Genomic DNA, 21,504 nt, shown 5'->3' with positions numbered 1-21,504 from the left:
AGCCCTGCAGGCTGCGGTCACCGTCTGAGGGAAGCTTCACACATCTACTGGATTTGCACATGGTGCCAGTGCATCCACACCGCCGGTATTTAGGAGGAGACAGGGGACTAGCAAATGATGCTGAGAAAATAAATACATTCAACAACACTATTTACTCTCTCAAAATACAATGAGACTGAAAGGTAAACATGCAGCTCCAGAAGAGGATTCTTGTTCATACGATGTACAACTAACCTGCCCAACTTACTGGCATTGTGGAGATGGGGAGCTTCAGAAAATTCACAAAGGACTAGGCAGCTTTTTTTGGCTTTCAAATTTATATTGAAGCATACTGTTAAAGACAACAGGACTTTCACTGAAGGAACAGCAGCTTCACGACTTGCTTTTTTTATTGGTGTTACTAGCTAGCGTGTCAAGCTCAGCATTTCTGAAGCTATCCCCCATTTCAGGTGTGTAAACACAGTGGGGATCTCACTCAAGGTTTGAAAGTCTCAGCCTTCCTGAGACTCTGAAAAGACTGAGTTGCATTTTCATAAGATAAGGGACGGACAAGCCTTCTGTTTAGGGGGATGGATAAACTGCTAACCCTGCAGCCAAAAGGACACTCATCTCCTCCTTGAGATGTCCATGCTGTCTACATATGATTGCATGTATTCTCTGGAACGTCTGGCACAGGCCACTGTCGGCAGCTCATAAATTACAGATCACGCCTGGTGTCACAATTCCTGTGTAAAATATTGAAGGTTGGTTTTAAATGATGTGACAGTGTCCCTTTTAATGTCCAGATCACGAATGCCACAAAGCTGTCAGCCTTCTTGCTTCCATTCTGCAAGTGTGAAAGAAAATTTATCCCTGGCAGTTTTTTGCATGCCTGTTGGCAGATAGCCCAATGTACCTCAAATAGCACCGAACACAATGAGCTAAACCTGTGCTTGTTGCAACTCCATTAAAGCCGGGGGCATTACACCTCAGATGTATTGGGAGCATTTGGTTGATGTTCTCAAACAAGTTTAGATTACATTGTTTCACCCCAGCAAGCATGGCTTTATTACAAGATTGGCATTCTTCTAACTTCTTTGGAAGCATTCTTGCTTTTTTGGTAATAGCTACGATGTAAGTCATAGACTAACAGGCCTTAGAGGTAGAGGAATCTGTAAGAACTGGAAAGCATCTAGTAGCAGAAGTTATTGGTATTTGTTATGAGCAGGTTTCTTAGTGGTTTCTGTACTATGCAGAAATTAACCACTTGCTGCTATTTACCATTGCAAAACATTGCATGTTGAAATGTGATACTTCTAATGCCCTCTGTTGTGCAAACTGAGGTGAACACGGGGACACAGCAATGGAAACAAAAATCCTTTGTTTTACAACTCAGCAAACATTCTTTGGACTCTGCTGATACTGTCTTCTTCATTTCTTCCTATGGAACGGAAAGAAGTATTTGAGTTATGCAAAGTCACACCTCTTTATTTGCAAACAATGGCAATGCTACACCTTGTCAGGACTCCGTTTTTTAACACAGCCCCACTGTTCAGCAAGGACTCCAGCCCACAGGGCACAGCTGGAGCCTTCAAGACACTCCTAAAACATTGTAGATGTCAAAAAAGATTTGCAGTGGAAATTCAGCCTCTGAGTAAGAGAAAAACAATTTAAGAGGACTGGGCAGAGAAATTTGCAAATTTGAACCATAAAGCTTTCAAAGGATTAATTTTCAGCTTTTACAGTGGTGACATTGATTTTGAATGAACTTTCCTGTGGTTAGTAGTTTTTAATGTTTCATTTGTTAAACAGCTGTGCTGTGCTCCTAAATGCTGTGACTTTCATGGTGTGTACCTGGTGTGTAATCTGTACCTGGCGTGAGCTAATTGCTACTGAAATCTTTGATACACAGCTAAATAAAAAAAGCTCATGCGGAGAGCAAACGCACTGGATTTGTGTTTTCCAGTCAAAAAAATGTCTTTGCGGGAATATCTAAATTGTAGCCACCGTTTTGACCTCCGCTTTGGCGTGACATGCTCAAGCCATATTTGAACCAAGCGGCTCCAGCGAGGGCGGCCGTGTGGAGAGTGGTGTTCTGCCCCTGTTTAGTTGTGCAGGCAGTAAATGCAAGTGGGAAAGGTAGCCCGGAGCAAGGTGCATGGACACCCCGCTTGAGCACTGAGTGAAGGACGGTGTGAAGCACTGGGGCTGATGCAGGGAGGTACCTGCAGAGCAGCAGAGGGGAAGGCGGCCCTCCCTGCAGCGGAGGTTCTCCAGACTGCTGCCACACAGCGCAGCCCGGCCAGGCCGAGGCGGGCCCTGGCTGAGGGGAGAGCCTGGCTGAGGGGGGCTCCTCGTTGAGGGGAGATCCTGGCTGAGGGCAGATCCTGGCTGAGGGGAGAGCCTGGCTGAGGGGGGCTCCTCGTTGAGGGGAGATCCTGGCTGAGGGCAGATCCTGGCTGAGGGGAGAGCCTGGCTGAGGGGGGCTCCTCGTTGAGGGGAGATCCTGGCTGAGGGCAGATCCTGGCTGAGGGGAGAGCCTGGCTGAGGGGGGCTCCTCGTTGAGGGGAGATCCTGGCTGAGGGCAGATCCTGGCTGAGGGGGGCTCCTGGCTGAGAAGAGGTCCTGGCTGAGGGGAGATCTTGGTTGAGGGGAGAGCCTGGCTGAGGCAGGTGTTGGCTGGGGGGACTCCTGGCTGAGGGGAGAGCCTGGCTGAGGGGAGATCCTGGCTGAGGCAGGTGCTGGCTGAGGGGGGCTCCTGGCTGAGAAGAGGTCCTGGCTGAGGGGAGATCTTGGTTGAGGGGAGAGCCTGGCTGAGGCAGGTGTTGGCTGGGGGTTCTCCTGGCCGAGGGGAGAGACCGGCCGAGGCGGGCCCTGACTGAGGGGCTGTTCCTGGGCAAGAGTTCACACCCACCCGCGGCGCGGCGCGGCTCTGGTGGGGGGCCCTGGCGGGGCCGGGGCCGAGGCGCCCAGCACGGCCGGGGGCGGAGGAGACCCGTCCCGGCCGCCGCGCTGCCCGTGACGGACGACGCAAGCCCCGCCCCGGGGGGTGGCCGGCGGCGCGGTGGCCGGGGGGCGTGGCCAGCGCGGCCGACAGGGCGCGGCGGGGGCGTGGCCGGGCCGTGGGCGCGCGGCGGGGCCGTGGGCCGGGGTCCGGGGGCGCGCGCGGCGCGGCGCGGCGGGGCGGGTGCGCGCGCGGCGGGGCGGGGCGGGGCGCGGCGCGGCGGGGCCGGGCAGGCGGGCGGGCGGGGCGCCGCCGCGGCGGGGCGGCAGTCGGGCGGCAGCCGCGGCCGGGGTGGGAGCGGCGGCGCGGGGCGGGCAGCGGCGCCCCGTGGTGCGGCATGTCCAAGACGCTGCGGAAGAAGCGGCACTGGCTGAGCAAGGTGCAGGAGTGCGTGGTGTCTTGGGGCGGCCCGGCGGGCCCCGACCCCGACCTCCTGCGCGGCGGCGCCGAGCGCGGCGAGTTCCCCTACCTGGCGGGCCGCCTGCCGCCGGGCGGCGAGGGCGCGCCGGGCCCTGCGCTGCTCTCGGGCAAGGCGCCGGCGCCGGGCGACGTGCTGCTGGAGGTGAACGGCACCCCCGTCAGCGGCCTCACGCACCGCGACACGCTGGCCGTCGTCCGGCACTTCAGGGAGCCCGTGCGCCTCAAGACCGTGCGCCCAGGTGAGCCGGCGGCCGCAGGCCGCGCCGCGCCGGACCCGCGGCCCGGCCCGGCCCGGCCCGCCCCGCCGCCGCCGAGCCGGCCGCGGGTAGGCCCAGCCGCGCCGGCGCCCCTGCGGGGCGGCGGGAGGGCCGCGGCGGGGTGGCGGGAGCGCCCGCCCGCCCGGCGACGCGGGGGCCCGGGGGGCGGGTGCCGGGCTGGGGAAAGTTTCCTCGGCTGCGGGAGGGCGCCTCCGCCGAACGGGGCAGGCCGGGGAGGGGAACGGGAGGAGGGGGGGGACGGCCCCGCTGCCGCGTGGGGCGGCGGGCGGCGCGGGGCCCCGGAGTCGCGCCCCGGCGCGGCGCCGGCGGGCGGCGCTCGCTTCCCCCGGCCCGTCGGGGACTGCGGGCCGCCGGCTCGGTCCCGGCGCCGCGGCCCGAGCCCGGGGGCGGGCGGCCCGTCCCGTCCTGTCCCGGTGGGCTCGGCCGGGGGCGCCGCTGGGTGTGCGCGCCGGTCCCGGCGGGGCGAGGGCCCGCTCCCCGGCCGCCCGCCCGCCCGCCCCTGCGGCACCCGAGTGCAGCCCGGGGGCGAGGAGGCTGCCTGGTTTCACGCTGCTGTTTTTCGGGTGGTTTTGGCGGGGGGGGGGGGTGATACCCGTGCGGTGCTCGGCGGAGCGGGCGGTGGTCGCCTGACGGGGCCGAGCAGAGGTTTCGGGTGACTCCGTCGCTTCCGGGAGGGTCCCTGCTCGCCGCCCTGTCCGTGTGCGGCACCGGCCGTCCGGTGAGTTCGGGGTCCGCAACTTGGAGGAACGGTCTTCCGTGGGTTTTCGTGGTATTTGTATGATCGGCTGCTCAGAGCCAGGTGAAGGGTGCCGTGTTAGGTGGTCAGTACTGGGGAGGGTGGGAGTGTGGCTTGCGAGAATGCCATTGCTGTGTCCTGTTGGTTTCTAATTTGCCAAAGACCAACACCGAGAACAAGCTCTGGGTGTTCTTTTTACATAGATTTGGATTAATTTTGAGTACACTTTAATTAACTAATGATACCAGATCGTCGTGGTAAAATCTTCTTCACCGACGTGCCTGCCAAGTGTCAGGTTAATGCTGAATAGTGGTACCAGCAGTCACGTGAGCTAATGATTCATGGTGTAACGAGCTTCAGGTTTACCGCTTTCCTGGTCAGACAATCCAGGTGTGAACGTGATGCGTTACAAAGAAACTGTCTTTGGTAAAACCCTTTTTCCCTGAATTCCAACTGATGCCAGTATTTCTATGACCAAAGTCTATAATATTTCTTACACGGCTTCTTTGTTTAACACCTGTCTTGTACTCCTTTCATCATAACTGCTGGGTTGCGATTTGAGTTTTGGTAATAGATATTTAAAATCAGATTTTCCTCATTTGACCAATCATGAAAAGTCATCTTCTATATAGAGACTGTGCAGTTGGCCCTGACGCATATCACCTGTTAAACAATTTAAAAAACAAACTCACACCTTAAAAGCACCTACAGAAGCCTGGCAGGCTTTGAAACACATCTTTATTTCCAAAATTGGAAATCCCATCTGAACGAAGAAAGTAAAAAAGAACAAACAGCTGCAAGTTAAATGTAAAATAAGAGGATTAAAAAAACCTGGGAAACAAATTGTTTAATATATAGAAAATAATAATAAATCTCATTTTTAAAAGAGAGAGCTTTTGGAAGATGAAACTATAGTTAGAAGATCCAAGAAATTTCTTGTGCTTACTATGGAGGCAGATAGGGGTATTCCTGTTCTGGGACTTTCCATAACAGAGAGATGTCTCAAACTGTCAAGTTAAAACTGGCAGAAAAGATTTAGAAGAAATTGATACAGTGAATAGTAGAAAATGGCCAGAGCCACATGATGTTCGTTAGGAGTTCCAAATATGAAGTACTGAACAGCAGTGTGTTGTCTGTTCCTTAAGTCATCGGTGGTGTGGAAGGGGTAGGAGGTGGGGAATACAGTGCCAATAGGAAAAGGGTCCAGAAGATCAATAGGACTGACTTCTGATGCCAGCAAGTTGGTTAAAACTATAGTTAAGAATGAAAATATTGGGCATGTGAATAAATACCATCTAATGAGGAGAGTGGGTTGCTTTTCAGAAGAAAGTCTGTTTGTTAGTTTTTGAAGGTTCACCAGTTGGTTTAATAAAATCCAAGTATTTTGTTGTAGTGCATTTTCAAACAGACTTTCAGCAAGGTATGAACAGACTTTGAATAAGGCTCTTGCTGAGTGAGCGTTGTGCGGTAGGGTAGCTGCTGAGAGATTAAGAGCAGAATTCTCCTGTGGGTTAGTAACTGGTTAAAATACAGGAATGATTTTCTCAACAGAAGGAAACTACTGCTGGAGTCTTGCAAAGACCTGTGCTGTTTAGCATAGTCATCCAGAACTTGTAAACTGAAGGCTAGGTTGAGTTGTAAAAAGAGAACTAGGATTTTTGTGCTGATTTTGTATAACTTTTGGAACAAATCAAACTGAAGCTTCAGATCCAGCAATTTTTCCCATACTGGAACATATTGCAAGCTTATTTACCACATCAGATGATTTTGCAGTAATTTTCTGTGTTAGACTTGCTGTCCTTAAATACAGTATTTTAAAGCATAACTGTTTTTCTTGGTTGTTTTTTTTACAAGACTGCCACAGTAGTGCTCAGTGGCAGAATTCCAGTTAGAGTATATGTAATTAGGAAAGTTGTTGACAAGGCATTCTCTGTGAAGACCTGTGACTTTGAATTTGGCTTCCCTTCTACCTCTTGTGATCCAGAGCAAGCCAGACTTGCTGACCTTGGGAAGGCAGCTGGGAAGATGCGAGGGCTTGTGCGGGTGGTGGTGGTGATGGGAGCAAGGACTGGGGAGCCAGCAGTTTGTGGTGTGCTCGTAACATGTCTGAATTCTGAGACACCCGTAATTGTATTACTGGTTTTTAAGGTCCCATGTTTCATGTTTTTCTCCAGTCAAAACTGTTCTCTCAGATGAACTGTTGTGTTGAAAGGCATGGAGTGCCTCTGCTAGCAGGCCTTCGTGTGCCTGATGGCTCTTCAGATTTGAGTGCTATTGGGACAGAAGTCTGAGGGGATCCAACTTGAGGGGTCTTTACCACAACACTGAGGAATTTGTCGCCTTGTCTCTGAATTTTAGGGTGTGTATAAGGCCTTGGTGCTCATGGTCTGCTGCTGCATTTTAGAAGGACAATTTTGGTGTTTAAGAGCTGGCTGCGTCTTCAAGGTGAAGTCTGTGCAGGTGTCCCAATGGCCTTGAACAGCATGTTGGGGGACTGGACCGCTTTATTTCAAGTAGCGATGTAGTCCTTCATTAAAAGCAGCAACAGCTTTAGTTGACAGCAGTAAAATCTGTCTGTGATACTTCTAGCAAGCTCATACAAAATTTAAAATGGAAATTTCAAGATGCTGTTTAGTCTTGTTTGATAAGACACTTGAAAGATATGAATGTTAATTTGAATGCCATCTGTTAACTGCACATCGCAAATGATGGACCATTTTGTTGATGAAGAAATTTGTCCTTCCCTTTCTTGCTCTGTCCTTACTTGCTGAGGAGGGAGAACAAGACCAGTGTGCCACAGGCTGTGGGTAAGTGTCGTCAGTGCCACAGCCATGTCCCAGAGGTCTGACTCAGGTGCGTGCAGGCTAGCTGGGAAATCTTTGATTCCGGAATCGGTAAGGGTTAACATAGCAAAGTCTGCAGAAGGCTGGTCTCAAGCTCTCTGTCAGTACACCTGGACTGATGCTGGGGATCTGAGTTGTCTAGAAGTTAGATATCCTTTTGTTCTAGTTGATGTTTGAGATTATAACCATACCTCTATTTTTGTGTAATTCATCATACTCTTGATCAGATGAGCAAAATACCAGTACAGAGAAATAAGGCTTTTTGTGCAATGTGATATTTGTATGTATTTGCACGCATGCTAATGTAAGCCAGCTCGTCATGATGAGTGCATTTGTATTTTAGCCACACTTGGTGAGCGCTGGTTTCAAGCTAATCGCCTGCTTACGTGCATCCAAATGACAGCTGCCATGTGGCTCGAGGACCTTCCCTGTCCAGTGTTGCTCGGGTTAGTACATTAGCCTTGTAACTAGCTGGCACTGCTGCAGGTTCTTTTCTTTCCGTTAAGGAAAAACTAAAGCATTTTGCTTTAGTCAAATCCATTGTCTTTGAGTGCTAAGTTCATCCTCTAAAGGTACCTGCTAGTTGCATATGGCATTCAGATTTAGCCAGAAAGATGTTTGTATGTGCAGGCGAGCCTGCTTGCTAGCATACTCATCGATGTAACTTTGAATGCCTTCTTTCTTCATAGCAGCATGGTAGCCAAAATACATCAAAACTAGGTTGCAGACTTAAAGTTAGAAAAATTACTGATGATCTGCAAGTTCCTTTTTCTGCAGCTTGAGTTGCCAGATACTATGTAGGAAGGAATGTGTTTTCCTTCCAAACTAAGGAGCTTTGATGAATACAGCCACTTTGTGGCAATTATTATGGTTTCATGGCCACTATAACTAGCATCTGGGAAGAAATGGGCAGAGTCTTGCAGCTCTTCCCCTTGAGAAACTCCTCCAGAGCGCATAGTTTTGTCCCTTGATTATTGAGAGAATGCATGTTGGCTCCATTGTGTCAAAACTGATCTTTAATCAAAAAATGCAGCAAGATGTAAAATGATGAAAAGTCCCCTTCAGACTAAATGTTTGTTTTTGGTTTTTTTTTTTTTTATTAGTCTCAGTGCTCTTCAAACTATTAAACCTTGTTTTCCTGTGTATTTGTTTCATAGCTGACTTCCACAGTTGTGGCTGGAGCTCTTCCCTGACTGAGGCATTTGTCCATTACCTCCGGTCTGCATTGCCTGGCCTGCAGGAAGTTGCCAGTTTGTGCTTTGATGTTTTTTTTTCCTGGCTGGGGCACGTGGAGGACTTCCCAGCTCATACTCACAGAACTCATAGGATCTTTATTTTTTCAGTCCTTCACACCATTTACAATACATACAGTACACCCCAGTCCGAAGCTGATGCATGTTGCTGCTTTGTGTGTGCTCAGTCACGGTCTGCAGCCTTTGGACGTGACTATCTACTTCAGATCTATTGCTTTATTTGAATTATGATGCATTAGTACAGAGAATGAGATGATTGACAGGTGGATGTAGTACTCTGAAGTTCTCAGTACCAAACTAATTTTTTTGAGTCAGTATCTTTCACTAAATCAGGTAATGCTCTTGGGACTTGAGGATCTTGATGCTAGCAAGGCCTTATCTTACCAAAATGCTCTCCTGATCAAAATCTAGTACAAGCTTACAAGAAGACAACTTACTGCTGGATGCGTTTCTCATGTTACTCTAAAATTGCATGGTGATCGATCCCGAATGCCTCTGTTACTGACAGGAGTTAATGGAAATGTTTAGAAGTTGGTTTCTGCAGGGGGTCCCTTCTCTGAAGCAGAATGAATGAAAACGGTGATGACAAATACAGTGACTCAGATCAGGATTCATCACTTGAGACATAATACTCGAAGCTGAGTATATAAGGTTCATTTACATTTTCCCTTGTGCTTGAGGCAGGTACAAAGCCTCCATGTGGGGGTAAACATTTGCATGTTTGGCAATTAAGGCAGAGAGGAGGGCATGCCGCACTCTGAGGCTGTTTTCACAAAATCAGATGAATTCTAAATGTGCCGTGTTAAAACAGAGATCAGAGTACACACTAGGATAATTTTGCCTCTCGGAGGAAAGGCATTACCCTAATTTTGTGTTTCTCTGGAAGCTGGCAGTAGGCCAGCTCGGTGATTAAACAGACTAATGTGTTACTCTGCTTGTCTGAGGAGTTGAGGCAGCCAGCTCAGGTCCTTCAGTCCTTGATGCGTGTTAGGTGGAGGGCTGCTGGATGCTGGCGTGGAAAGCTGCCCTCCCCGCTTGAGAGTACATGGGGAACTGATCCATTTTTATACAAAAGAAGGAGAGGTTGATTCATTTTACCACACTAAGAAAAGCCTATAACATATAGGGTTGCTGTAATGAATGTGTAAGTTATCCCAGTTTCATGAAACTGGGCAGGAGACAGATGTGCAGTCTTGAAAAAGAAAACTGAACAAGAAATGCTTTCTGCTGGAGGCTGTCACTTCTCTAAAGCATTGGCAGTAGCAGTGGTGTGTCCTACAGCAGTTTGAGAGCGCTGCCTTGCACAAAAAGCTATTAGCTTGCGTCTCAGATGTGCGGATGCAGAGGACTGTCGAGAACTTGCCAAGGGATGGGTATTAGTATGTGCATGTAATTTATAATCTTGTTTCTCGTATTCATCTTTATATAAACATATTATTCTTGGCATAGAACATACTGCCTTTCCTTTTCACATACTCCTTTGTTTAAATTTTACTGCGATGAGTACTGTGTTAATGATTTCACCATAAATGTGCTCTAATTATTCTATTCTTTCTTGGCGTGTTAGTTTCAAATGATAACAAGGCCTCATGTGGCTTTTGCTACTGTGCTGCTTAACACCATGGTTTTAATTTGTACTTTTTTGTTCCCTTCAGGAGAGCCATTCTCTTCCCTGTACCATTTGTTGATGTGTCTCAGGAGACATCCAGTAGAATAGTGCAGAGTAAGGCCGGCATTTACCTGCAGCTGGTGGCAGAGCAGGTAGTGCAGTCAGTGTTCTTCTCCAAACCCACCTCCTCTGTGTCTGGGTCCCCTGCTTTATTGGAGTGGGATTTTCACTAGGACTGAATAATCAAGCACTTGTATTCCAGTTATTCCTGGAAGGAAGTATTTCCAATTCAGGTAGACAGTTTTGATTGAAATTCTTGCATATATGTTTATGTTGCTTTTCTATTTAAAAAAAAAAAAAGCTTAGGTTTACATGCCAGCATAGAATTTGTTTAAAATCTTTGAAACTGTAATTTTGCCACTACTCTGCAGTGTCAGGAGGCTTTCTCTTCTATGTGATTGAAGCCCAGAATGAAATAAAGATGAACCTTTATTAGAAGCCATGATTTCAACAGCAGATTTCATCTTCATAATTTTTGTCTAGGTATTGCTTTTGAATTCTTGGCTGGCTTTAATGAAATGCTAGTCAGTTGTAGAAAATAGCTGGTTTTTATTGCTCTTAGAAGATAAAATTTCCTTAATTTTTTTACAAGAATTTTCATTTTCCTTTTATAAAACAAAGACACTTTAAAACTAAACTGTCTTTTTAGAAAATTCCTGAAGTAAACAAGCTGTGCTTGTATAACTTGCTATGTACCATGCTCCTTTATTATTGAAACATCTGCTTCAAGATACTTTTCAGCTGATAATTCTTTAAAAAAAAATAATCTTAAAATATGACAAGGATTGTGCATTCAGATTGACAGCTGAGAAAATTACGTTAGTTTTGATTGTTGCTCTGTTTTAAGGTCTTTGAATTAATTCTTCTGTTTCTTGTTTTTAATTCTTGATGCATCCTTTTAAGAAATATCTTGTTGCGTTCATGGGCTGTTAGTTAAATCACATCTTATTCCCTGAACAGGAACAATTTTCTTCTTCAAAGTAATAGTATTCCTGAGAGTACTAGATTTGGATTAAGAAAAATATGAGCTCTTTCTATTTGAGAATGAATTCCTTATTTAGTTCTGCTGAACAGAAGGTGGGGGGAAGATGCAGTATGAAGATTGCAGACTTGTATTGATCTGTTACACCGTCATTGAAACCAGAATCCTAAGTAATTAGTCTTCTCGGTTTCTAATTAGTATTTCAATCTTTGTTAAATTAATCTTTTTTTTGGCCCTCAGCGGGTCACAGTGGGAACAGGAGCTGCTCCGAGGTGACATACCAGCAGTAGTTGAATACTACGGGCTGGCTTCCAAGCTAATAATTTTTAAAAGCAAGAGCATATACTTTTGGTGAAAAGGGGAGTATCCTAGGAGGGGCATTTGTCAGCATAGTATCAAGGAGACTGTAAAGGCACTAATGGAGAAAAGGGGATTGCCACTGTGGGTGCAACAAGTCGAGGGATGCTGTGGTTTACGTAAGCTTTTCCATACTGGCTGTTAAAACCTATGTACAAGCTGTCCCTCAGTGCTGCTGTTTAAGATGCAGATATGGGTGGTTGCATGTGGCTGTGCTCTGTGATTAGTTTAGGTGTAGCTTTCAGTACGAAATACAATCATAGCAATCTTTTGTTCATGCTTATGTTGCTGTTCTTTTTTTGTCATGTGCAAATGCATTGTGTTAAAGTAATGATCTTATGTGGAAATGTACTGTCATTTGCGAAGCACACCAAGGTTGTTAGACATAACTCTGGGCTTTCTCTAATGGTGAGCTTTTAAAGTGTTTTCATAGCTACCTTTAAAATGCTTGCTTAAAGCTACTTTTCAATATATGTGTTTCTCAAGCCTGTAATTTTTCATGAATTGGTTGTTCTCAGCTGAATGTAGCTTCTTCAGATTGAAAATCACTAGCGTGTTTACTGTCCATCCTGTGTCACTCTTCCCTTGCTGAATAGGAGTCTAGTTTGTATAGCTTGATCTACTGTAAATTATTTTACTGAGAGACAGTTAAAAAGTTAATTACTTTAAGCTCTGGATTGGTGTATCTCTTCAGTTACCTATATAAGCAAAAATGTAAAGCTTGAATTCTAGCTCTATCAGATCATGGTACACGTGAGTATTGATTCTAACTGTGTTCTGCTTCAGTGCCGTTTCATTACTGACTTTTGGTAATAAATACAATCAGACTAACAGCTGGTGTCTTATGAATATGGATTGTGAATGCGATAAAAACATCAGAAGTATTCTGGTGTTTGGTGTCTAGAAATGCATTATTTCCATCTGCATGATAATGAAGTATTCTTTCAAAAAGGTGGTAAAGGCAATCAACAAGGTTAATGTGATTGTGTGCATTATCTGTTACTAAAGTTGTCTGTTCTTAAATCCACTGCGTTTGGATATAGAGAACGTGCATTCTTAAAAGTCCAGACTAGTATTGCCCTAACATGAGAACCTAACCCAAAATCTGACTACAACAATGGTTGCATTGTACTTGTACAAAAATGGGTTTGGTGGGGCTGGGACCATCCGGGACCATCTCTGGCACTGGGTATTTAGAAGAAGCCGGTAGCATCACCTTGACTCCGCTGTGGCGCAGGTGCCTGAGCTGACACGTGTGGGGCAGGTTGGATCCAGTGGGGAATGTGGGAGATGTGAGTCACAAGCTGGTGTTGCCAATTTATGCAAATAATATTAGGGAGTACTTTGAGGATGACTGCTCACCTTATCTCAAAGAGACAGAAGTAGAGCAGATGCAAAGAAAGAGATCACCAGCCTGGAAAAGCTCGTGTGCGGTGAGACAGAGGAAGGTGGAATTACAACACAAAGGAAATAAGTACGAGGAATGGGAATATGCCATAACAGTACAAAAGAGCAGGATTAGGAGTTTGTTGCTCCTTCTCTCACAGTACAGGTATGAGGCCGTAACCCATAGCAGATAATCTGTGATGGCAGGAAATGCGTCTTCAGGTGTGTGATGTGCCAGGGGCAGTCCCTGGGGTATGTGTTACTGCTGGATGTCACCTGGGCTTCTCAGGTGAAGCGGGGGACATGGCAATCCTCCCATCCTTCCTTTGTCGGACTACAAATGTATATACTTGTATATATATTTATATATAATAAATATATTGAGGATGAGCTTGGCACAGACGCCTTTGAAAGAGCTCCTGTTGCAGCGGAGGGGCCGGGGGCTCCTTGCAGCCACTGGGCACTTGGGGCTGGTGAACAGAGCGTGCATGGGCTGCGTGCCTGGGGAGAGCTGTGCCCCGTGGGCAGCCTGTTCCGCAAACTCTGGCCCGGTGGAGCCTGAAATGTTTGCTTTGCAGGGTGTGTTGGTCATTTCTTGGCTCTAATGTGCCTCCCAGCTGTTCGGTGTGCTGTTTGATGCAGGTGCAGCAAGCTGTCCTGCTGGGCATGGCCATCCGACTGCGCCCTTGCACGCGCCGGCATCCAGCGCGGTGTGCTGCAGGGCTGCTGCTGTGGTGCAGGATGACTGCCCAAGGGCCGCTGCAAATGCTGCGACAGAGGAGGTAACTGCAGGTGTGAGAGAGAACCCAGGTGTTCCCAGGGTTGATTTATGAAGCTTATTAACAATAGGAAATAAAGAATGGGAAGTTGGAAATAATTTTCTTTTTTTTTAAAGAAACCACTTTTCTTGAAAACAGTCATTCAAACACCTGGAAGATGTGAATTGGGGTGATGTTTACTCCATCTTGGATTCTTGGCTTGCAGATTTACAATGTTCAGTAGCTGTCTGCAGACTATTAGAGGTTTACATAAAAACACTTTCAGAAGTTTTCAACTCAAGATGCATCATAGACTAAACATCATAGTCATTTAAAATTAAAAACAAGCTCACTTCCTCGCCCACCCCACTAAAAACCCACATGCATTTTTAGGCCTTCACTTCTTTGTAGTGCAAATATGAATAAAGATCTCATGTCTTAGAAATAAAAATGAATGGTTGGTATGTTCCAGTGTTGTTTACCTCCTGGTAATCAAATGCAGTTTGAGGTATACATCATCGGCCAGTTTCTCTGAGCTATAAAGAACACTGAAGGCCATTTTGAATTTTAAAAATGCAAGTCCGGAGATCTGTGCAGTCATCTGCCAAAAATTGCTCTGAAAGCAACCATCGATACTTGGTGGTTTAGCCTGTGTATCAAGCTTTGAATGTAGAGAATATAAAGGACTGTATTTAGTGCTGAGTTTCAACTGAAATGTTCCCGTTGCCTTTGCCAGAGGTTTTTTTGATAAAACGTTTAGAGAAATTAATTTCCTTTGGACTAGGATTGTTTTGCAGTTGTATTTTGAGAGCAATTCAATGTTTGCTATTATGTTTTGGGATTCAAATTGTCTCTCTCCTGTTAAGGACTGTTTTAGCATGCAGGCAAGGATGTAGCATGCGATTTGGGAACCATTTTGCCAGGAGCCATCTGTTTGCCCTTCGACAGGGCTAGTCAAGTCTTGCATGCTCTGTGGCAAAATGGGGCATACTGGTATGGGGGAAAGGGGAAAGGCTGTGACCAGCCTCAGGCTTTGCCTCTGGGAGTCCGTGGCAGCTGATTTCTTCTGCAGTGCTCTGCTGGAGTCCGCTCCAGCCATGGCATCGTGCCATCTTCTTGGATCCTCCTTTCCCTCGGCTTGGAGAAGGTGCAGGTCTCCCAACGTGCTCTTCTGCAGCTTGCAGCTGGGTGGGCAGGAGCGTGAGTGCTGGGCTTCGATGCGGAAATGCTGTGCCGCAGTTGTGGTGGGGTAAGAGTTGGCTGTCGGTGTCCCCAGGGTCCTGCTGGGTGCCGAAGTGGAATGCTGGCAAGCCTGGAGTGCCGGTGGAGAGAGCTATCTCAGCAGATCCCCCTGACCAAGGTGGGAGTGGTGCACAGTGGCATATGCACCAGTTTTGTGCTTAGCTAGAAGAAACATGTTTTTAAAAAAATCTCCTTTCATGTTGATGAAAGAACAGATGAGAGGAAAAATTCCATCTGACATGGCTGCTTAATTCCTGTTTGATACAGTGATGTAGTTTATCAAGTTAAGTTTTTAGTGGAAATAGTGTTGGGGTAGAAAGTGGTTTTTGCTCTAGAGCAGTAACTTTCACCTTGTTTGTCTGAATTTTCCAGTGTCACCAAGTCTTGTGTGACAAAATTAAGCCCATTTTTAATCTGTCTGTTCTTCTTAAATGTTTTGTGAACACCGTGGGAGTTATTCAGGGCATCTCAGTCTTCAGTGGCCGCAAGCTGACACCCACTGCTGTGGGGTGTCTAACAGAGCGATGCAGCTTCTGGTGATTGACCAAAAAGGTTCCCAGAAAGAAATTTAAAATATGGCCTGAGGTATTTGATCTGCAATTGAGTAGTTCTTAGAGTATCTGCAAGTATCTCTTTCTTAACTCATGAAATCAGGCAGCTGGGTGAATCCAGATAATTAAACCAGTTTTAATTCTTGATATCCTAACAAAAAAAAATTATCTGATTTGGTGTTAAGCAAAAAGAAATTATTCTTGTAGATTGTTGAAAATAAAATTCCTGTGGTGGTTAAGACTGGTAGTAAAAGTTGTAAAGAAATAGACAAAGCAACTGATATGCAACTTTGTGCTTTTGTTTTGTGTGATGTTTTTAACAAAGTTAAAATGAAGTATATGTAATCTTTAGATGACTAGGTGGTTTGCTGTCTAATTTAGTAAAGAAAGCCTCTTTAAAAAGTATTATATCTCTTAAATAGTTGATGTAGTTGTAGCCAATGTTTAGGAAAAAGTAATGTGCATAGTGTCTTGGGGATGCATTTTGGAGTCTGAAAAAAGCAGCACGTAGTGGGGGAGCGGTGTCCAGCATAAAACTTAGTGAGTTTGGGTAGGAAAAATCACTCTCTTAAAAACAAATCGAAACAAAAGGCAGAAGTACCTGTCTTGATATGTTTTCTTTTTCCTTGCAAGACTTTTTGGAAGATCACAACAAAAGTATAACCAAAGTAGAAATAGGGCTGGCTTATTCTGTTTGGCACATTTCTTATGTTTGCACAGCTGGTGGCCTACCAGCTTTTTCCTGCAGCTGACTACAGAGATGCATGTGTGTAAGTTATTTCTTCTTTTCCCGACATTATTAAAAAACAAAACAGAAAACCATTGACATAATTTGAACTCGGTGTAAGTCATCATGCTGATTAAGTATGTCCCTCCTGTGCTAAGTGATTTGTATGAAAAAAGCTAAGGGCACAGGTGGATTTTTAAATCATTTTGACACAGTTTTTGCTCAAATAGACAGCAACAAGAACACCCAAACCACCTAAGCCTTCCCACCCTCTTTAAGATTTCATTGCCAGTATATGCAACTTTGTTTTGTTTATATGCTAAGTTTACTGTGACCTTCTTGCAATAGACAGAAGCAGCATTTGCTGGTACTACTCATTAAATGCAAGAGGATTAACATCTAAAACCACAGAACTATCAGGAAATAACTAAGCCCTAAAGTTTTAGGTTTGTGGAAATGATTTCCTCCTAATGCATGTACTTGGGGGGAATTGCAGAATCCTGTTACGTAAGAGAGAGGCAGAGCCCTATATTAATCCCAGGGAATGATGTTTAATGGCTTGTTTTGTCCTTTATTGGTCTAAAGAATTCCTCAGAAATCAGCTGACCAAAACTGCCAGGGAAGTATTTTTACCTCTGTTGCTGAAACTGTTATTGCTCAGTAATTTCATTAATCTTCTTTGCACTGAGATTAGATTGTAAATGCTTTGGTGCAGGGAGAAACTTGTTTGTGAAAACTGCTTAGTACTGTGGGTTCCATGGAGTGGAAGTACCAATAAGTAATCAAAAATAGTGTTCCATTGTTGAGCAATATTTTGAAATATTTATTGCCTTGTCTCTGTTTCAAGTTGACAGTGTTTCCTTGGAAGATACATTTGTAATATGGACTTTAATGCATTGTGTTTGGTATATACAAAAAATGCTAATGACATAAGTTTGAAGACAAAATTGCTGTGGTTTTATTTCATATTGAGAGTTGGTCCCTATTGTATAAAACAGTTTTGTATGAATAAATAAAAATTGTCCGTTGTTCTAGATCTCTGACATCTGCAGATGCCACTCATGCACGTACTTTTTGTTTTAAATGGCTTATTATAGAAGCATTAATATGCCATATTTATGAATAAAATACTTTAAAAATGTATTCACTGATAGATAAAAGTATGAAATGTTGATGGGTATATGCAGCTGGTGGTTGAACTATACAGAATAGCTGAGGTAAACTGGTTTAGGCTGTGTCCTCTTAGAATCTTGAAAAAGACAAATGGTCATGCCCTTGACAGACCTATGTACTATTACTAAACCCTGTTTTGTGGCTTATTTACAGGCAGCAGGAAAACAGTTTTACTCAATGCAAGGCCTGAAGTATCGCTCATGTCGTGGCATTACGAACTACAGCAACTTGCCTCTAAATTGCAGGCTTTCCTATCTGCCCTACTTACTCAATATAAAAAAAAAACCTAATCCTGTGGATTTTATTTCCCTCTCTGTAGGACAGCAGTGAGTAATTACTTTTCTCTGGTGAAGGTAGAGATGCTGGAAAAGTTTAATTAATGCCCATTAGGAAATGCTGCTAGTACTTAAATGAATTCATTAGGGCAGGGTGCTTAATGTTCATCAAAATAGCAAATGATTGCAGTGGACTGAATGTTGTTTACACTGTGCTGTGTATTACATCTTTTTGTTCTGCTCTGTTCTACAAAATATTTTGGGATATGTGGGTTTTCCTTAGCCAGGGACATCTTTCTTAACCCCCATGTAAAGTGTAGGGATTCAAAATGAGGTTTGGGTTTAGAGCATAAATCTGCCGCTTTGTCACTGCGGAATAGAGTAACCTGAGGGGAAGAAGGTACATTTGTCTGCTCAGCCGTAAGGACTGTACTGAAAATACTTCACTGTCACTTACTTTTGGTAACTGAATAGCCTTATTAATATGAATCTTCCATATTAATCTTTCTACCTTAGTAAATAACTTGCAGATGGCAGCGAGAGTGTGGTGACTGCTTGTCTCCTGCTCCAGGGCCTTTCTGTTGTACAGAGGGTGCAGGTAATCCAGATGTGTAAAGAATAATGTCACTGTAAGCTCACATGCAAACGCAGGTGCCATTTTGGGTGTTGTTCAGACTGATTTGTCTCAGGTGGTGAGTGAAGTTTAAGGGTATTTTTGGAGACAGATCAGAGGGCGGGTGAGATGCCCTGTGGTCAGAGCTCGGTTGGCATTTGGTGTCTCCCCGTTGGTGGGTGTTGGTGAGCCCTTGTTGGTGTCAGGGTCTGCACTGGGTTCGGTGGAAGATACAGTTTGTGGTTTGAACCTGGAGGTACAAGTATTTGTAAATCATGGGTATTTGTGTTGTTGAAACAATGTTCTTAGCATATTTTTTTAAACATAAGCACAGATAAGTGATTTGCATAGTTCTTCATTTAAAGCTGTTTTCCTGTAATTAGCTGTCTGCCATCAGAACTGACAGTTGCTTTTTAAAGAAGCATTGGAAGCGTTTGTGCTATGCAGATGATTCCTTATCCCAAGTACTGAGAATTAGAACTCTCTGGAGACTGGAGAATGCTGCTACTGTGCTGTGATTTGCATAAATTTAATAAACTTTGGCCATGCAACAGTCTGATTTTAGCACAGATTCAGTAACAAAAAAATGGCGAGACAGGTGTGTCTGTTGGGAAGCAGGAGGGTATTGGCTTTCTTGTGTCTTTGCAGAGGAAGGGAATGTGGAATGAATGTGAAAGTTGCTTTGTGGATGGGCTACTGTTTAACCTGTGGTGCTGAACACTGCTTAAAACGGAATGATTTTCATCAGGCTGCGGTAGCCCTTCCAGGGGCAATGGTGGCCCTGAGGATGGGATCCTGGGGTCTTCGTTAACCTTTTTATCAGCCTGTATTTGTACACAAGTGCATGTAGTATATCCACAGGGAAGTCCTAAAGTATTCAGAAACTGCCAGCTATTCTCTATTTTTTCTCTCAGTTAAGTCTACTAAAAATGGGATATTTTTCCATTCAGGCATCAAGCTCTGATACGTAATGTGAAGTGTCATGCTGTAGGAATAGTGAAAGGGTTTTTACCTGAGGAAGTTCTTTCTGTGGACTGGTTTGTGGTGGTTTTTTTTTTGGTTTTTTTTTTTTTTTCCTTATACTGGGAGAAATACAGCAAAGAGAAAAAGGACTTAAATCAGTTTCTGCTTTGTTGAATCACCTTCAGGGGGTATAAAATTTGTTGTTCTGAAATTGTTATTTATTGCCTCTTGGCAAATACATCTGACTTTTTTTTTCTAATTGAACTATGTTCTTGGAGGTCTGTTGCCTTTCCTGGCATGTGTGGTTGCAGAGATGTTGGGTATTAAGGAAATGGCAAAGAAAAACAGTAACGCTGTTCTCAAAAAAAAAAAAAAAAAAACCCAAACAAACCCGTTCTTTGACAGAACTTTCTATCTTATCTAAAGAATTTGAAATTGGGACATGAGAACTGGGCCTTTTCTTGAGGCTGCTTGCAGTGATCTGGAAAGATTTAGTGTTCATTGTTACCTGGCAGTACAAGTTTTAAATGCAAAGTGTGAGGCTTTTCTTATTTTTATCTCCACATATTTGTTAAATATAAGATCTGCTTTTTGAAGTAACAATGTGCATCTGATGCAAATGCAGGAAATTGAAATGATGCCTGCAGACTTAGCTGGACCTCAGTGCTACTGCAAACGCTGCAAAACAAATTTAGAAGCAGAGGATATTTGAAATTTTGCTCTTCAAAATTTATTCTTAGCCTGCATGCTGGACGTGCGCTTTTTTTTTTTTTACAGTAGCAAATTATGCAGTCGCCCCTTTCCAGTAATACTCCTTCTGGCACAGCAAACCCTCCCGCTGCACGCAGTGCACAGGGTGCTGAGCTTTCTGAGCTTACCAAACACGCACAGCATTGGTTTCACCTGATGGCTCTGACAGCGCCTTCAGGAAAGCCCCGTTAGTCTCTTACTGAGAATTTAAACTGGCAGATAAAAACAAGCTAATCTCTGTTTCATCACATAATTTATTTGAACAACAAGGTGTCTGGTTTCTTTTCTTTGCTGTTTCTGTATAGCTGCCAATGGGGACTGAACGGTGAATTTTGGAATTTAAACTGTTTTGTTTAGTAACAATCAGGTGCTAGCTATATAATTGCTACCTGATTCTGACTCGATATGATAAGTAAAAGTAGGAAGGAACTTGACTACGTTCCCGTCATGGTTTTCTGAGATGATGAATATTGTTAGGACAGGTACCTGCTCTCAGATTTGCTTGATGTAATTCTTATGACCATAGGTGCAGGGTAGTTTTTTATCATCTAGCTGTATGTTTTATTATGTTGGTAAGTTAATATGTATATCATATACTTGTATTCAAATGAAAAAGGTAACCTTTTCAAACTCTACCTTCAGGTTCATCCATGTGTCCTGGAAGCAAGGAGAAAGGAAGCATTTTAATAAGTATCTACTGTGGGTAACAGAAATACCTGCTCTATGAAATGCTGTGCTCTGGCAATAGTAAAGCATTTCAGAGAGATTACTGCAGAACCTATATGGTCAGACAAGGATGACAGAAAAGGGAATGATGCAATAAATACAGGAAAAAACTACTGTGCTGTCAGTTTGGGTTTTCCTGTTGGGGTATACATCCATAGCTGCCTTCTGATTGATTGTGAATTGAGAACAGAAATTAGATTTGGCTTTGCCTTCAAAGCTGTCTTTTTATTTGAAGTGCTTTCTTATGAGAATTCCATTTCTGTGTCAGTCTTGAATTTAGTGAGCTCTTTAAGCAGATATAAATGAGTCCAGCCTTTGGAGACAGCTGCATAAAGATGATGACTGGCAAGCTTCCTGAGCCGAATGCACCGCAATCCAAGAGCTAAGCACTCCAAATGTGAAACTTTTATTATTGTAACTGGATGATCCTTTCTGACTCCTAGTCTATACAAACGTTATTATTTTGCCTACGACATCTACCTTGTGCCGAACTTCCAGGGGCAAAAATGAAACTGAAAGCAACTGGTGAAAGTTAATCACTGAATCTAATAGATTGTCATCCACACAGTTGTTGTAGACATCTGCTGAGGAGCAGTTATTTTCTGCCCTGTTCTTTAGATGCTGATTCTTTTTCACTGCTGCTGTGTCTATTTTGTGGCCATTTATTGTACTTCGGGAAGAGAAAGTAGGTGGCTTGGAAGCTGACTACAAGTGAAGTGATACGTGCGACTGGTATCTGACTGCAGCAATGGCACATGAGGACTTTCTAAAATCAGGTTGGTTTTAAGTATGGTTGTACATGGCTTACATAAGCTTGTT

General features: G+C 44.7%; 1 protein-coding gene across 7 annotated transcripts in view; it reads left to right on the top strand.

Annotated features, from left to right (window-relative positions):
• Positions 1-3,234: 3,234 nt before the first annotated feature.
• Positions 3,235-21,504, top strand: part of MAGI3 (membrane associated guanylate kinase, WW and PDZ domain containing 3) — a 75,315-nt gene continuing 57,045 nt past the window's right edge. For 5 of the 7 annotated variants that reach the window (XM_041119572.1, XM_030000995.2, XM_030000994.2 and 2 more), the window contains exon 1: positions 3,235-3,642. In XM_041119572.1, the coding sequence (XP_040975506.1) occupies positions 3,321-3,642 (322 nt within the window). In that variant the 5' untranslated portion in view covers positions 3,235-3,320. Of the gene's footprint in view, positions 3,643-11,567; positions 11,641-21,052; positions 21,462-21,504 lie in introns of those variants that run through there. The other 2 variants (XM_030000996.2, XM_030000997.2) reach the window with 2 other exon arrangements.

This window comes from Aquila chrysaetos, chromosome 24 (genome assembly GCF_900496995.4).
Source record: "Aquila chrysaetos chrysaetos chromosome 24, bAquChr1.4, whole genome shotgun sequence".
NCBI classification, from domain to species: domain Eukaryota; kingdom Metazoa; phylum Chordata; class Aves; order Accipitriformes; family Accipitridae; genus Aquila; species Aquila chrysaetos.
The sequence above is the reverse complement of the archived record's forward strand: the minus strand, read 5'-3'. Positions and strand labels throughout refer to the sequence as shown.